The sequence below is a fragment of the Pimephales promelas genome, chromosome 21 (genome assembly GCF_988280905.1).
Source record: "Pimephales promelas chromosome 21, fPimPro1.hap1.1, whole genome shotgun sequence".
In the NCBI taxonomy this organism is placed as follows: domain Eukaryota; kingdom Metazoa; phylum Chordata; class Actinopteri; order Cypriniformes; family Leuciscidae; genus Pimephales; species Pimephales promelas.
This window is the reverse complement of record NC_142789.1, coordinates 29,872,357-29,889,898: the sequence shown is the minus strand read 5'-3', so window position 1 is coordinate 29,889,898 and position 17,542 is coordinate 29,872,357. Positions and strand designations below refer to the sequence as shown.

Below are 17,542 nucleotides of genomic sequence, written 5' to 3'. Positions count from 1 at the left end.
TGGGTTATTGATTATGACTGTTATCTCTCACGACAGAGACTTTGATCATTTGAATGTTCGTATCTGCCTTCATTTGCAAGCCAATCTAAACCTCGACAGCACTCTAATGGCACGTACTGTTTGATGCACGGGACATGAGCGATACGGCTATTCCAATGCAAGCAACTTTACGACAAATTAAATATTATACCTTTGGATTCTGATAGCGGCGGAAAGTGTTTTACAGTGATGAAATGGCAAAACACAATCCCTGAATTATTATTAGTGCATGCATTTTCAGACAAGAAACGCAGCTCTCTGGCTTTCGAAATGCTTTAAAAGTGTAGACCCAATAATGCACATACTCTATATAAATGTGCAGTATTGTAATGTTTTAATATGGTGAGCTTGTTGGTTGATTTACTGGCCAATCACGTCAATTGGCAAAACGTTACATACATTCATCAGTCAGACGTCTATTTGAGCAGTTTTTTAATATGATGACCATGAAGAACAAATTAGATGAGGTGTGATGTGAACTACCTGTTCTTCTTCTCTGTGCCAAGGATTGCTGATTGCTTTTGAGAAAATCGCTATTTTGTATCTGTGAAATACTAAATCACCCTCTGCGATTGTTTATACGACTGCTCTGAACTGAAGGAAGAATAACTAAACATAGCCTAATCTATCACTTTGCCAAGTGCGAATTGTAAAATATCATTTGTGTACATTTTAGGTGTTTAATTAGAAATAAGCTTATGATGATTAAATATGAAGTCTCTTTTTCAATGCATTATATAGGGACGATGCCAAGAACTTGTCAGACTCAAGAGTTGTTGTTTTTGTTTTCAGTTCAAGGATGAATCTCATGCAAACATGTCTTCGAAGTTATTGCAAAATCACAAACTATGTGGATTTATATAGGCTACTCTAAAAATAGCTGGGTTTGGTTTAAATCTGATATTTGACCCAAACATTTGTTGAAATTACCCAGTTATATATATATATATATATATATATATATATATATATATATATATATATATATATATGAAGAGTTCAGATGCAAAAGCCTCTAAATGCCATTTGAAATTTTCTTCTTTAATGATGATTTTTATCAAAATTGTATATTTAAGTTCAGTAATTTCACTTAAATAGCAATTAATAGGTAATTATCATTGCCATTTAAGTGAAATCACTGAACTTACATATACAAGCTTGATAAAAATCATCATTCTAGAAGAAAATTTCAAATGGCACTTAGAGGCTTTTGCATCTGAACTCTTCATATATATATATATATATATATATATATATATATATATATATATATATTCTTTCCAGGTTTTGTGAGATTCACCCTTATGTTAAGACCACAGATGCTGCTATATGAATACATGTCTGGGGCTGTTCTTGTTCTGTTCATATAGTTGACTATTGAAATATCTCAGTTAATACGTACTGACATAAACGCTCTTGATATTATATGGGGTCCACGTTTGATTGAGACCATACATGTTTTAATGACTTTCCAAGTGAATGCTTTGTAATGATATTGTTCTGCCTATATTGATTGTTCAAGCAAACATTTATGGCTTAAAAATGTTATTTAGCTACCTTAAACTTACCGAGATATTGTATGATATGTAAGCATCAAAAATAAAGTTATATAAAGCATCAAATATATTTTATGCATGTGTTTTTTTTTTACATTCAAAAACCACAAATACACTTTGGTTAGAGTTTTAATATGTACATCTTTAAAAAAAAAAATGTCATTCACATTCTTAAATTAGCAAGTCACATTTGGTCCGAAAGTGTTATAAAAAAAATCAATAAATTCAGGTTTATAAAAGAATCTCATTAAATGGAGTATTTTAAGACAAAACACAAACTTTGATGTGAGGATCAAAGCAGCATTAGTGTTTATTCACACGCCTACTGTGAGTGTATGTATAAAATGCTAATTGTAACTCTATGATCAGTGAATTATATTTTAGCATCTAAACCAAAGTATCACAGACTGATTTGAATCAGATTATGGGGAATAAAACACCAGGAATCACAGTCCATTCACCCCTGAAGAACATTGAATCCTCTATCTTGTGCAAACATCGTCACTGCACTGTAAAAGACAGAAATATTATGTATTAATAATGAAAACTTGGGAATCCTTGAGTATAATATTAGACCTCATTTACTGTATGGAAAAGAGAAAACAACAGACACATTTTTTAATTATCTTTGAGTTTGATACCGGTTTGGAACGACATGGGAACACTTTATTTTACAGTGTCCTTGTTTCCCATGTTACATGTAGTTATAACTCAAAATTATGCATATCCTATCCTAACCCTATAGTAGTAAGCACATGTAGTTAAAAGGAGAAAAAAACTTTTGCTGATAATTTACTCGCCCCCATGTCATCCAAGATGTCCATGTCTTTCTTTCTTCAGTCGAAAAGAAATGAAGGTTTTTGATTAAAACATTCCAGGATTTTTCTCCATATAATGGACTTCAATGGGGTCCAAACGGGTCAAGGTCTAAATGAGAGTTTCAGTGCAGCTTCAAAGGGCTTTAAACGACAGCAGACGATGAATAAGGGTCTTATCAAGCGAAACGAGCGGTCATTTAAAAAATAAATAAAAAAGTTAAGTTTTATAAGCACAAATGCTCGCCTTGCTCTGTTCTGTGATGCGCGTTCGTGACTCTCCTGTTCGAACTCGTTCAACAAAATGAACAAATCTTTTTTCGAGTCATTTTGTTCATTCAATGAAAGATTCGTTTATTTTGATGAACGAGTTCGAACAGGAAAGTCGAGCAAGGCGAGCATTTGTGCTTATAAAACGTAAACTTTTGTATTTATTTATTAAATGAGTGATCGTTTCGCTTGATAAGACCCTTATTCATCGTCTGGTGTCGTTTAAAGCCCTTTGAAGCTGCACTGAAACTCTCGTTTGGACCTTGAACCGTTTGGACCCCATTGAAGTCCATTATATGGAGAAAATGCTGGAATGTTTTCATCAAAAACCTTAATTTCTTTTCGACTGAAGAAAGAAAGACATTGACATCTTGGATGACATGGGGGCGAGTAAATTATCAGAAACTTTTTTAAAAGTGAACTACTCCTTTAACTTAATATTACTTGGTACTTAAATATATGATTACTCTAAAACAATGACACAGAATGTACATTTTTTAGGATGAACTACCCCTTTAGTAAAGGAAAGTCGATCTTTCAAGATATAATCAAAGGAGAACTCAGACGCACAGGTCAGTCTGTCACTGCATTTACAGTCGTGTGAAAGTAACCAATCGCATGCAGGAAAAAGCATTGGTGGCTCAAAAATGACAACAGACACCGGCAGTCTTTAATGGATAAACATGACCTGCGACACGTCCTGTTATTGAACTTCAAAGCAACGTCAGCGATTCCAAATGTAACTTTAATATAGAGCAGCTGTGGTGCTTCATCATATTAAAGGAGTAGTTCACGTTTAAAAAACTTTTGCTGAGAATTTACTCACCCCCATGTCAACCAAGATATCCACGTCTTTCTTTCTTCAGTCGAAAAGAAATGAAGGTTTTTGATGAAAACATTCCAGGATTTTCTCCATATAATGGACTTCAATGGGGACCAAAAGGTTCAAGGTTAAAATGAGAGTTTCAGTGCAGCTTCAAAGAGCTTTAAACGACACCAGACGATGAATAAGGGTCTTATCAAGCAAAACGATTGGTTATTTAATAAAAAATAACAAAGTTTAAGTTTTATAAGCTCAAATAGTCACCTTGCTCTGTTCTGTGATGCGCGTTCGTGACTCTCCTGTTCGAACTCGTTCATCAAAATGAACGAATCTTTTTTCGAGTCATGACTCGAAGAGTCCTAGATAAGACCCTTATTCATCGTCTGGTGTCATTTAAAGCTGCACTGAAACTCTCATTTAGACCTTGAACCGTTTGGTCCCCATTGAAGTCCATTATATGGAGAAAAATCCTGGAATGTTTTCATCAAAAACCTTAATTTCTTTTCAACTGAAGAAAGACAGACATGGACATCTTGGATGACACGGGGGCGAGTAAATTATCAGCAAAAGTGTTTTTTAAAAGTGAACTACTCCTTTAATAGAAATATATCAGTCACCATTATCCATGCAGATCGAGCTCATAATTATTAATGTTCACTCGGAGCATCATCTAAAGGTTGAAGACAAAAAAATGTGTGAGACTTCTCAAAACCAGACAGATCTATTATTGAATGCACACAATTTAATGGTGGAATCGATTTCCCACGAGACGTCCAGTGACGACACTGGGTTTGGGCTTTTGACCGTGCGAGTCGGGCCCTTCCTTCCTGAGAAGACCTCTGGGGCCGATCTGCTCTGAGATACGCGGCTGAGTGACACCATGTTTATTTTTCAGATGGACTAATGGTCTTCTGGTAGATCTGAGGGTGTGGTACGACACAATGGACTCTTCTCGAGTGGCCAGACTTTTGACTTCGGCATGAAGAAAAACAAACGAGACCACAATAATAGCTCAGAATGAAACGGTCTAAAAATATGGAGCGCGACTTTAGAAATTAATGTTTTCAACATTAATTATAAGAACCATTATTTATTGAGCACCAATTGAGGATCATGTGCTGGAGTAATGATGCTGAAAGTTCAGCTTTGATCAAAGGAAGAAATTACAATATAAAATAAAGACAAATTATTTTAATTATTATAGAACAGCTATCAATTCTGTTATACTTAATATATCAGACCACGTTTGTTTTTTACTCATTTAAAATGATGTCTAAATGTTTAATTACCTTCCCTTTCAAAAAATGATTTCATGTCAGGGTTATTCTAACAATCAGTTGCTCTATTTCTTCGGTTTCTCTGGGATTCTATAGAGAAAGTGTTGAACATGGTCATTTTGTCTACCTCACCTCGAGCTTGACAAGGAAAAGAAAGGCCAAAAGTGCCATTTCCTGCAGGATACCACGATAAAGTCCTTAATTCAGACCATGTGTGACTTTAGGAGTTGCACGTCTAAGTAAAAACCCCCGTAATAACCAGCAGCAAAGTGGGTTTTGTTGTAAGACGAGCTCCACTGTAATCTCCCAACCCAGGTGCATCATGGGACCTCAGGGTGGTTAAGATCACACTAAACCAAGAGACGAGTCTCACAACAAGACTCTGTTCTACCCCACAATCACTTCACTTGTTCAAACCTCCACTTACATAAGCCAAAGCATCTGTGCTCGAACATCAGAGAGATTCGTGCCTTTCTTTACACAACCGCTATTGGTGGAGTTGCTCGTCGACATGAATTCGGTCACGCCGCGTCAGGACACGGATTCTTTAGCGTGTCTTGTGGGGGCCTTGAAGGGTTTAATTGTGCTTTTCCTCATATTCTGGTCTATTTAAGTAAAGGCAAGATATTATTCCAACGAAATCGAGCAAAACAAGGTGTCCTGGTTTCACCGTGGATGCAATTAAACCTTCTTGTGTGGTTGCATCTTACACTCTATAAACTCTTTACAAGGACAATTTCACTGCAGTAAAGTAACAAAAAAACTGGCATTAAAAATACATTAATGTAATAGTGTGGTAGAAACGTATACTAGTGGGTAATGTTAGAAGAATCACTTGTTCATAAGTAATACAAGCAACACTGAAACCATTTGTTTGAAAGAATATGGTAATTTTAAAAAACAAAACTTCAATCCGAGACATTTAAATTACTTCAGATAGTTATTAGAAATCCTATGTATATGACTAATATCATGAGTAATTCGATTTTTTTTAATACTTATGAATGGTACTTGATCTCGTTGATAGTGTTTTATTTGGGACATGAACACAAATTGAATAAATGAGTTCAGATGCAAAAGCCTCTAAATGCCATTTGAAATTTTCTTCTAGAATGATCATTTTTATCAAACTTGTATATTTAAGTTCAATTATTTCACTTAAATGGCAATTAATAGGTAATCTTCATTGCCATTTAAGTGAAATTACTGAACTTTAATATACAAGCTTGATAAAAATGATCATTTTAGAAGGAAATTTCAAATGGCACTTAGAGGCTTTTGCATCTGAACTCTTCAAATGATAAGTCTGGCATTATGTAAAACCGGAGTAAAAAAAATCTAGAAACCGCAACACTAATATTATAAAACGTAAAGTTCCGACTTGTATATTTTCTTTAGTTGCATTCAAAGTCATTTCAAGATTACATATGCATGCAAACATTAGAGCGGCACGATTCTGGATAAAATAAGAATCACAATTTTGTTTTGTTTAAAATAGAAATCACAATTCGTCCACGATTCTGAACAGACGACTAAATAGCGTGTCATACGATTCTGATAAAATGTTAATTGCTGTAGTCTATTTAAAAATATATTTAATTAATTAGATTTTTTTTTATCGTTTTGAATGACTGACTCAATGCAGTGATCGTACTCGTCAAAAGATTGATGGACATACCCAAATCAATGTCATTTACGAGTAAGATCGCGTGCGTGTTTGAATGGAGATCTTTTAACAATTAATCTTGCAGCTCTAGCACGCTTTTAATTAGATATTAATTAGGGCTGTCAAACGATTCATCGCGATTAATCGCATCCAAAATAAAAGTTTGTGTTTACATAATATATGTGGGTGCACTGTGTATAATTATTTTATATATATATATAAAAAACACACACATGCTTGTAAATATTTAAGAAATATTTTCATGTATATACTGTATATAGATTTATATTATATATAAATATAAATATTATTTTTTTCTGAAATATATACATGCATGTGTGTGTATTTATGTATATAAAATAATTATACACAGTGCACCCAAATTTATTATGTAAACACAAACTTTTATTTTGGATGCGATTAATCGATTGACAGCGCTAATATTAATGCATCAAGTAATGAACTTCCAGACGGGACTTTGTTTGGTTTGAAGATGAAAAACGTACCAAAGCACAATGTCCTCTCACCATTCCTGATATGGGTTTGGTCTGAAGCAGAACTAAAGCTGATGCTCTGTATGTTTTTCAGTCTCCGGTCACGTTCATATATAAACTGTGTGAGCTTATTTCATTAATTACATCGAAAGATCTAAAGCCCATCATTTACTCGCTCATAGACCCTCCCCTCGAAGAAATCAGGACAGAAGTGGGCGAGAGTGGACAAAAGAGACGATTAAAAAACAACGTGTCTGCCTCGTCTACTTGTGATCCGATCGACCAAAATGCTGTAAACCGGGCCAAAGAGCTTCGACCGTAGCTGGATGTTTTACCTGTGGCTTTTCACCAGCCTGGACGTTGGCCGAGATCCCGAGAGCTTTGCCGATGTCCTCCAGAGATGCGTTATCTGCAGGCGATTTCTGGACGAAATGCAGCAAGACCTTTTCTCCCCCTGAACAGAGTTACACATTTAGCATTGTGATATTGTTTCCATGACAGTTAACCCTTAATTACTGTTTGGGGTAAATATGACCCCACTGGACTTTTCCTTGATTTTTAAAAAAATGTTCCCGTTATCTCAGGGCCATGAAACTCGGTGTCAAAATGACCCCAATTGAAAATGAATGGAAAAATGAAAAAAAAAAAAATGACTTTTTTTATTTTGTTTGTCAAAAAAATAAAAGTAAATCCATTATAAATGTGAAATGTTCCACATATAAACCAAGGTCTGGTCCTAGAGCATAAATAGAAAGTAGAACAAACTACAAATCTCACACACACACACACACACACACACGTCATGACTGCAACAGAGAACATTTTTACAGAAATTGGCAAATAAAACAAACAAAACTGGCATAAATCTAAGAAAAATTACATTTAAATCAAGGTCTGGTCTTAGAGCATAAACACAAAATGGAACGAGCTTTCTATCTCTCTCACACACACACACACACACACACACACACACACGTATGCATCCTGTTCATTACAGTTTATTAGTGCTGTTGTTTTGTATTATATTGGTTTATTTACTAGGTTTATTTTTTTTTGTTCTAAAAAAATTAATAATTTTTGATAAAAAAAAATCTGAAATGAATAGTGTGTGATTACAGCCATGTCATAGTGCTGACTTGTAATGTATAATAATTTGCAAAAACAAATAATTAAAAATCTATCAGACAACAACAACAAACTCTAATTTTGATAAAAAAATATTTTGTACAATTCACAAAATTTATATATATATCATATCTATCAAGTTGTGAGGAGAATTTGAAGCATCAGGAAAAATGAAGTGAAAATGAATCTCTATGGACCCCTATTGGATATATGTGGTCATTGCACTTTAATTCCTTAACTATAAGAAAAACTGTTTTTCGACTAACCACCAGATGGCAGTATTCTATCCCTAACACGTAGAGCAATGTCCAAAAACTGTTTAGATTTAATCATCATCATAATTTAAGTGTTTTTTCTTTAAAAAAAATCATTTTTCATGTCCCAATTTATGGCCTAGTTATGTAATTGTGCAGTAAATAGGTAGGAAACTTAAAAAATTCCAAAAAAACACAGCATAAATGATTAGTTGAGAAGTGAATTTAAAAAATGATATATTGTTTTCCATATAAAAAATTTATATTTCCTTATGCATTCACTCTTTAAAAGTCTGGGTTCAAAATGACCCCAAACACCTTAAGTGTTGTCCTTTTTTAACAGTGACTAAGGGCTAAGCACATTTAACATGTTTCATTAAACTTATGGTGGTACGGTTTAATCTATTTTAATTAGAAAAACAATTGCGTCTGGACAAATATTCTCATCTAATGAGAATCATCATGAGATTAATGAGAATTACAAACAAACTTCAACATCCAGTTGCATTCACATATTTAATGAGAGTTCAAGTAATAGGAAAACATGTTTAGTTGTGTTAGTGCTAGCCATACTGTTGGCACCACAGTTCAGAGACTCATCAAATCCAGACACTCATCAAGGTATTATTCTAAAATGTTAATCTCTGCTACAGGCAGATTTCTTCACATTATTCTCATGTTTGAGCACAGAGCAGATTTGCATGCGCTACATGTTTTAAATGTGAAGTCATGCTGCCCTCTAGTGGCAATAATGCAGACTGCTAAGATTACAAGCTTCGGTTCTCTTCTATGACACATTTATCAGTACACAGTGGAAGAAAAAGATCATATAAAACTGGAACAATACATTTCCTTGTGAAAATTATGAAAATATGACATTAAACGTTTTTTTTTTTTTTTTTACCTTTTGCGATGATGAGCAAGCCTCCACTCTGCAGAAGATCTCCACTAAAGTTTCCTTGAATTCCTTCTGCACTTGCCTTCAAGAAAACACAGCAATCAAAAGAGTTATCTAAAAGTTTTAGCACATTTTTTAAATAAGCTATTATTTATTATTGGTCATTATTATAACTGTTTATAAATAAGACATCTCATTAGTCACTTAATCATGAATTATCATTAGGCCAGAATTAGAGCCAGGCCGATATTAGGCATTTTCCATAATATCGGTATCGGCAGTTATAATGGCCGATAAATTAATATTTAAAAAATAAAATAAAAACGGACGAAACACGCTTTAATCATCTCTCCTTGACCTGTTATATTAAAAATGTATGTTTTACAATTTGCAGTATGATGTTATCTATTGCTAAATTATGGCTCATCATAGGCTTGCTAACGCCACTATCATCAGTGGGAGACCGCTAACGTTAACATTAAAGCTTGGAAACCACAATGAACTTTTTCTGCCTAAATAAAGTAATGATTACTGTATTTATAACTAGCATATCTCTAGTTACAGTCCCTGCATTGTAAAATGTAAGTTATACTTGCGAGGAGTGAACATTTAGACATAGAGAAAAAGTATCAAACGTATCTTGTGGAGAAAAGTGTGTGAAATCCAACAATATTTAATAATAAAAAAAAAATATCGGCCGATATATCGGAATATCTGACTTTAAAACCCAAAAATATTTGTATCGGTATCGGCCTTCAAAATCCTTTATCAGTCGGGCTCTAGCCAGAATTATAATTTGCATATTAAAGGCAATGTAGAATGCGTTATAAATACCTTTGAGGCAATTTCTCGTACTTTCTTTCCCATGGCTGCTGGAACCACATTCATGGCATTGTACCTGACATTGGAAACCAGAGGATTGTTGTTAATTTTGACATGCTTGTGTCATGGTCCAACATCACACATTTATTCACCCAAAAATAAAAATTCTCTCATCATTTACTCCCCTTCAAAACCTGCATGAATTTCTTTCTTCTGCTGAACACAAAGGACGATTTTGATGGTTTTTTTCATACTATGGAAGTCAACGGGGTCCATCAACTGTCTGGTTCCCAAAATCTTACAACGTGTTTATAACAATTTGAGGGTGAGTACATTTTTGAGAGAGATTTTTTTATTCTTGGGTGAACTATTACTTTAAGACTTTTTAAATCACGAATTAAATAGCACAAGTAAAAATAATCATGTTGAACCCCATACCTTTTAAAGCCTAAATCTTTGTAACACTGTTTCTTCTCGTCAATGTAGATGTCTAAAACAAAGAAAAAGTTAAATATTCACAGGATCAGGAAAACACCTGAGACACCTTTTATCAGTGGCAAACCCAAGGTAAACACAGGCATGGCAAACGTAACAACAGGTAAAAAACACACGTTTTATCACTTATAAATTCAAAACCCACACAATGAGCTTAACCTGAGGTTATCACTTATTTCAGAAGAAAGAATGCAGTGTTGAAATCATTCTTTAACTCAATGGGGTCCAAAAGCGCACTTGTGAAAACTGCATTTTGCATTTGAGAATTTGTTATTTCCTGCTTTGGAGACGCTGGAAGAAAACCCGAATCCAGCACAAGGTGAATTTGAGCATCTTGTGCTTCAATTAAAGCAAGAAAATGATCAATGTCACTCAGTTAACGTGCATTTGATCAAACACTTATGAGTTATGTTATATCATGCATTATTTTACATTTTCTTTCATTTCCAGGTTTAAATGTTTAAATCTTTTTTTAAATATTTGTAATATATATATATATATATATATATATATATATATATATATATGTCAAGACTATGAAAAACATATATATATATCTCAGTTCTCACTGGAAGAAGAGAGAGTGATATCTCAATGTGACTCTCCTGCTAAAATAAAGGAAATAATAGTAATATATATATATATATAAATATATATATATATATGAAGAGTTCAGATGCAAAAGCCTCTAAATGCCATTTGAAATTATCTTCTTTAATGATGATTTTTATCAAACTTGTATATTTAAGTTCAGTAATTTCACTTAAATAACAATTAATAGGTAATTATTATTGCCATTTAAGTGAAATCACTGAACTTAAATATACAAGCTTGATAAAAATGATCGTTCTAGAAGAAAATTTCAAATGGCACTTAGAGGCTTTTGCATCTGAACTCTTCATATATATATATATATTGGGGCTGTGCAAAAATTAATTGCGATTAATCGTATCCAAAATAAAAGTCTGTGTTTACATAATATATTTGTGTGTGCTGTATATAATTATTTTGTATATACAAATACACACACATTCATGTATATATTTAAGAAAATGTGTTATTCATATATAAAATATTTATATTTATATAATATAGATTATGTGTTTATTTATATATACAGAATTTAAGCACAAATAATTCTTAAATATTTACATGTATGCATAGGTATTTAAATATACAGCACACACAAATATATTATGTAAACACAGACTTTTATTTTGGATGCGATTAATTGCAATTAATTTTTGCACAGCCCTAATATATATATATATATATATATATATATATATATATATGTTTTTCATAGTCTTGACATATTTCCAAAGTTTGGTTCCTAAACTAAAAATACTAAAAATAAGAAATTTGAATGCATCCCTTCTGGGTCAAATGCATTATGAGTTAAGGCCAGGTCACACCAAGAAAGATAACTATAAAGATAACGAGCGCAAACCCTCTTTTGGTGTTGAGAAACTAGACACACAGTGAAAAATAATCCCTGACAAGGCGTGGATAGGGTTATTTTTGCGGCTGACCTTATTGCAAATGCATTTGTAGGAGTTTCTCTTTTAGACACAAAACTTATGGGAAGAGATGAATCATATTTAAATGAATCATGCAAGAAACACTAAGGTTTGCACTTATTAATTTACTGGTATTTGTGCCTTTATTTACCTCCCAAAAAAAAGCATGTCTTAAACCAGGCGCTAATTTGCGCTGCTCCTGGTCCTGGTTATAATGGAAATGATCCGGCTGCGTTTGTTATTAATTTGCATGTCAACAGTAGATCTAAAATTGATTCCAACAGTGTCATTATCATTACATTGCATGTGTGTTGTGCACTCTGCTATTTATTTATACTGTATATAGAATGATTTTTAGAACTCTTATCTTTATTATTATCACTAAAGATATTGTTTTTAGTCTGAACGGGGCATTATAAGGTAATTACTACTAGATCTTTCACTGTGGACTCCGTCTCAGACTTCTGAGCAACATTAGTGTACTATAAAACTAAGAAATTATGAATAATATTAAACGATATAAAGCCAATTGGCAAATCCTCACCGCCCTTGAAGAATCCCCCATCCTTGAACTCCTTCACTCCCACCTCTTCAGGTCCGATGCCAATCAGAGCAATACCATTTGCTTTCAGGTCTTTCTCCAGTTTACTGACCTCCGCTGCCATCCACCGGCACACCTGACAACCAAACCTCCGCAAGAAGAAGAGAATGACCGTCTGCTCCCGCCACAGAGAGCCAACCTCCACCATCTGATAAAGAAAACAAGACTTTCATTCATTTCATTCATTAGTTCCAGCGCATTTGGAAAAACTAAACACACATATGGATGAAAGCAACTTTACTGACATTTTTGGGTGGTTGAAACTACATGACAGGCTAGAGTTCCTGTAAAATCTGTCTAAATCTGTGTTAGTGAGCACTTCTCCTTTGCCGAGATCATCCATCCTCCTCACAGGTGTGGCATATGTTATATACCTGTGTTTTCAATTGAAGCACTGTGTTATACTAACACAAACTTACAAGTCTTACGTGCAAAATATGTATGAAGGAGTATAATTCTCAAAATATATCAGTAATATATGTACAAAATATGATAGTTCTATCTGTTAATTAAGTTACTACTTTTTGTAGTAGTCTTAGGAAAACATCTTCTTCTAGATGTGCAAGCAGGAAGCAAACTGATCTGGTCATGTGACCTTGACCACATGACATTAATAGATTTTAATCAAGACAATCTATTTTATCATTTAAAAGTTGAATTTCTTGCCCAAAGTCAATAACAACATTTTTAGAGCTTCAAGAAATAAGAAAAAAAGATCACAATTGTGACCGATGGGAGAGGCCTCATGAGTAACAAAAACCTGAATTCCTGATTTTGAACAGAATTCATGCTCATGGACATATTTTTGTTCATGGTAATTTATCATGTGACTTACTAGCTGAGAATGATCTCATTTCAATAAAATTTAACTTTCAAATTTTTAGGTATTCAAATAATTTCACTTTTATGTATTTAACCTACTAACATTTTTTTAATTATCAACACCCAACCTAGAACAAGAAAATCTCAAAAGAACCTCATAACTGCATAGGTTTAAAGTATTATTTTGTTGCATTAGATTATAATAATGTGTTATCATTGCATTTGACACCTGCAAGCGATGAATTAGTTATTTATCACAATATGAAATATCAGAACAGGAAGTGTTTTTCATGACAACACTTTTAAAATGTAATTTAAATGATTTTAATATGAAGTAGAAGCTTAAGGTAACGTTAACGTGCCTCATTGAAGTTTTGAAAATGATTCAGAACATGACTAGTCTGCTAACGTTAGTTGTATGCTAACTTATATGAACGTAACGTTAGTTGAATTAATTACCTCTCCAGACGTGCTGTTTTTTAGTTGGTTGGCTCCTAGGCTGGTCAAATTGACAGACGACATTTTCTTAGTATATTTTTGGTCTTTTTGTGTAAAAAAATTGCCCGTGTTCCTTCAGCGTTTCTTAACACTGTCTTGTCTTTACACAACAAGCATAAACTCGCGGCTGTTATATACACACGCCCACTTGCGTAAGACATGACGTGAGTGACACTCGTATAGGCCAATCACAGCTTCGGGAATTCAAACCATGCGCCCGAGGGGAGGGGCATATTACATAAATATGACAACGGCAACTATTATCTGTTTTAGTTATTTAATCACTTACCGAAATGATTTTCCCGCCCGTCTTCCTCAATTAGAACGCTGTAATGATTTACATTAAATAATCAATAGCGACCAAGAGAAAACAAAAACTATTTTACTACATATAGTAAACCATTAACTTCAGAAAGGTGTTAGTTTGCCACTCCTCAATGGACCCTTTTCACAGACTGTGTGTGTACAGATATATGTGATTACATATTTCTTCTACACAATTATTATCTTTGTTTTGAAATAAAGGTTATCACTGTTATGAGTTTGTTTTTTTGAGTTGGCCTGCATAATATGGGATACAGAGAATGACAATACTGTATGTAGTTGGTGATTTATGTTTTGTAGCCTATATAATACACACAATTAATCAATTATTAACAAAGGAATGATTAAAATAAGAAATATAAAGGTGTCATTAATGATTACAGTAATTTAATATACAGTGACGTGCAACAGAATGTGAAAATAAACTTTAAATAAAATACTACTCAAATATACAATATATAATCTGAAATTCCTTATAAGTTTACCTTAGATCAGGCATAGTTAAAACTATGGATGTGCGCTGTACTCCTTTTTGCAGCTTTCATTGTTACTTTAGAGGTTTTTTTTACAAAAAATAATAATTTTAATAATATTATCTCGCTGTCATCGCGATATGGTGCATGTGTGTGGGTTATCAACTTTACGTGAGTTGTACTTTAACGGCCTCGACACGGCACAGCCAATATTATCTTTGTTTTTGTATGGTCTGGTTGCAGTCTCTTTTTGTCTGTAGCCACTTCGAAGTCTGAACGAAGTCTTTAGCATTTTACAGCGAGTGAATCTGCGATCTTGTCGTTCGAACCTTTCTGGATCCGCCATCAAATTGATAAGTTTAATCAAGTATAATCTGTGAGAAAAGGCTATAAATCTCCTCCTCCAACATCCTGACACTCATAGCCTACTAGCAAAGACTTCTTCTTTATGTGTACAAATGTGTGTGTACAGATGTAACGTAATGATGCAAAGACACACTCGAATCTCCCGCGGAAATCCACCAGTACCTCTCGAGTTAAAAACGTTATTACAAGCTTACCGCTTTGAATCGAACCACGGCAAGATAGTTTTGAACACTGGCTGGTTATGTATTTTGTAAAATATGTATTTTGAATAATTTTTAACTCAAAAAAAGTTACGGACTGCAGCTTTAAAGGTGCCCTCTGGGATTTAAAATCAAATCATACAACATGTTCCATACCAGATGGGGGCAGTATACCTCCAGAAATACCTCCACGGCCACGCGCTCTCTCATGTCTTCAAACAATATGGGCGAGCGCTGTGTTGCTCTGTCTCCCTCGTGCATATTAATCAAATCAATTGACACGATAGTAAAAGGTTGGAAGACCGCAGTTTCACGTGGAGCATTTGGAGATTTTCAGAGATTAGAGACTAAATGAACAACATCTCAATACTAAATTATAAGGGCCGTCTCATAGACAAGTCGGTGCATTTCGACGATATGGGAAAATTAAAGCCCAGGCTATTATTTCTAGTTTTATGATATTCGATTTGTTCATATTACATTTTTTATCATTAGTTTGAATTAATTTGACAGACAGCATTCCCTGATGTGGACCACGCTAGCGTCTTTCAGAGCTGCCAACTCTCACAACACTTTTCACACACTCTCACGCCACACATCAATTTTGTCATGCACAGAAAAGGACACGGAGACCGATCTCAGCTCTCAGATTCTGTTCATTTTATTATGCAATTCAAACAATAAATACAGTATTGGCGCTTTACACGACAGATCCCTAGCACACGTGAACCGATCATCTCTACTAGCTAATGGTAAAAGAACACGAACACTGTTAAAAGATAAAGTATGCTACAACTTACCAAAATGTATTCCTCATGCATAATATCGACCAATTATTGTTTTTTAACTCTTCCCTGAACTGAAATGTAGTAGTGGGCTGTATTTTCCACACGACTGACGTCAGGTTCAAGTAAACACAAGCTGGCGCGAGCGCGACTCACTCGTGTACTGCAGTTTGGCTGGTGCTAACGTTGCCCGCCCGCATACCGCCTCCCATGGTCGAAACTGGTATTACGACACCTGCCGGGCCGGGGCTAGTAATTTAGCATGCTAATTCAGATTAATATCTCGGCAGCACTATAACGTGTCAGTTTTTTAATGACATCATCAACCTTATTTCTTCTCAATCTTTTGATGCGTGTAGCTCATTTTTGGGATATTTTAACCTCAATTTTTACAGATGGCACCTTTAAGAAGGGCAAAAAATACCCCATTCCATGTTTTTAATTCAAGTGCATTATCATTATCATTGTAATGACTTGTGCAATAGTACTTTATTCAGTTTTTACAATGTGCAATATTATTAATTTATTTTACATATTATAATGTGTATTTATTTAAACTAGAGTGGTTATTTATATACCTTTCTCTTTTGCCTTGTTCTTCTCTCTCCTTAAAAATAATTGTTTTGTTTTCATTTAAATGCCGACTCTGAGGCCATGTTTACACAAAAACGGGTATTTAGCAAAAACAAATATTTTCAAAAATAACATCGTTCACAGCTTCACACACCCGCATGAATACGCCGTCATAATAACTATGCCAAACCTATGGGCGGCAGTGGAGAAGGATAAAGCCATGCAAGCCAATCAGAATCCTCAGAATCGACAAGAGAGAACCTAAAACGCCGTTTCTCCCAGTTCACAAGACAACACGTAACCGGCGTTTTCAGAAATCTCCACTTTGGCCAGAGTTTTAAGAAATAACCCTGATAGCAAACTGACACTGAATCAACGTGGAAACATGACATCGAAACAACGTTGTTTTGCTCATCGAATTAACGTTGAACCAACGTCAGACGCGTCATTCGTTCAAAACTGACGGAAAATCAACTTGAAATCAACGTTGTTTCAACGTTATGAAAGCAAACCAATTTTCGATTTTCATTTAGCTTTGAAGAATGCCGCGTCTGACGTTGGTTCAACGTTAATTCGATGAGCAAAATCATCGTTTCAATGTCATGAGAGACGTTGTTTCCACGTTGATTCAGTGTCAGTTTGGGAATGGTTTTCTGTGATAAAAACGGGGTTTTAGTGTAAACAAGAGGCCAATCCGCAGAAAAATATCTGCGTTTTCCCTTCGCGTAAACGGGGCCTGACGTGTAAACGTACCTGTGCAAATGGCAATAAACTTCTTAAACTGAAATTTCATACGTGACGTGAATATGTGACGTCACCGCGCTACACTCAGCAGCGAGGATTACA

The 17,542-nt window shown here is 34.3% G+C and overlaps 1 protein-coding gene across 5 annotated transcripts in view; it reads right to left on the bottom strand.

The window, feature by feature from the left end:
• prxl2b (peroxiredoxin like 2B) overlaps positions 1-14,123 on the bottom strand; it is a 31,226-nt gene extending 17,103 nt beyond the window's left edge. For 3 of the 5 annotated variants that reach the window (XR_016148693.1, XM_089125323.1, XM_089125322.1), the window contains exons 1-6: positions 13,937-14,123; positions 12,599-12,803; positions 10,478-10,529; positions 10,052-10,115; positions 9,224-9,299; positions 7,276-7,394 (exon numbers count right to left, since the gene is read on the bottom strand). Coding sequence is in view for 3 of the 5 variants with exons in the window: in XM_089125323.1 (XP_088981449.1) it covers positions 7,276-7,394; positions 9,224-9,299; positions 10,052-10,115; positions 10,478-10,529; positions 12,599-12,803; positions 13,937-13,999 (579 nt within the window). In the remaining 2 variants the exon portion in view is untranslated. Of the gene's footprint in view, positions 1-1,706; positions 2,105-7,275; positions 7,395-9,223; positions 9,300-10,051; positions 10,116-10,477; positions 10,530-12,598; positions 12,804-12,900; positions 13,027-13,936 lie in introns of those variants that run through there. The other 2 variants (XM_039674281.2, XR_016148695.1) reach the window with 2 other exon arrangements.
• Positions 14,124-17,542: the final 3,419 nt, after the last annotated feature.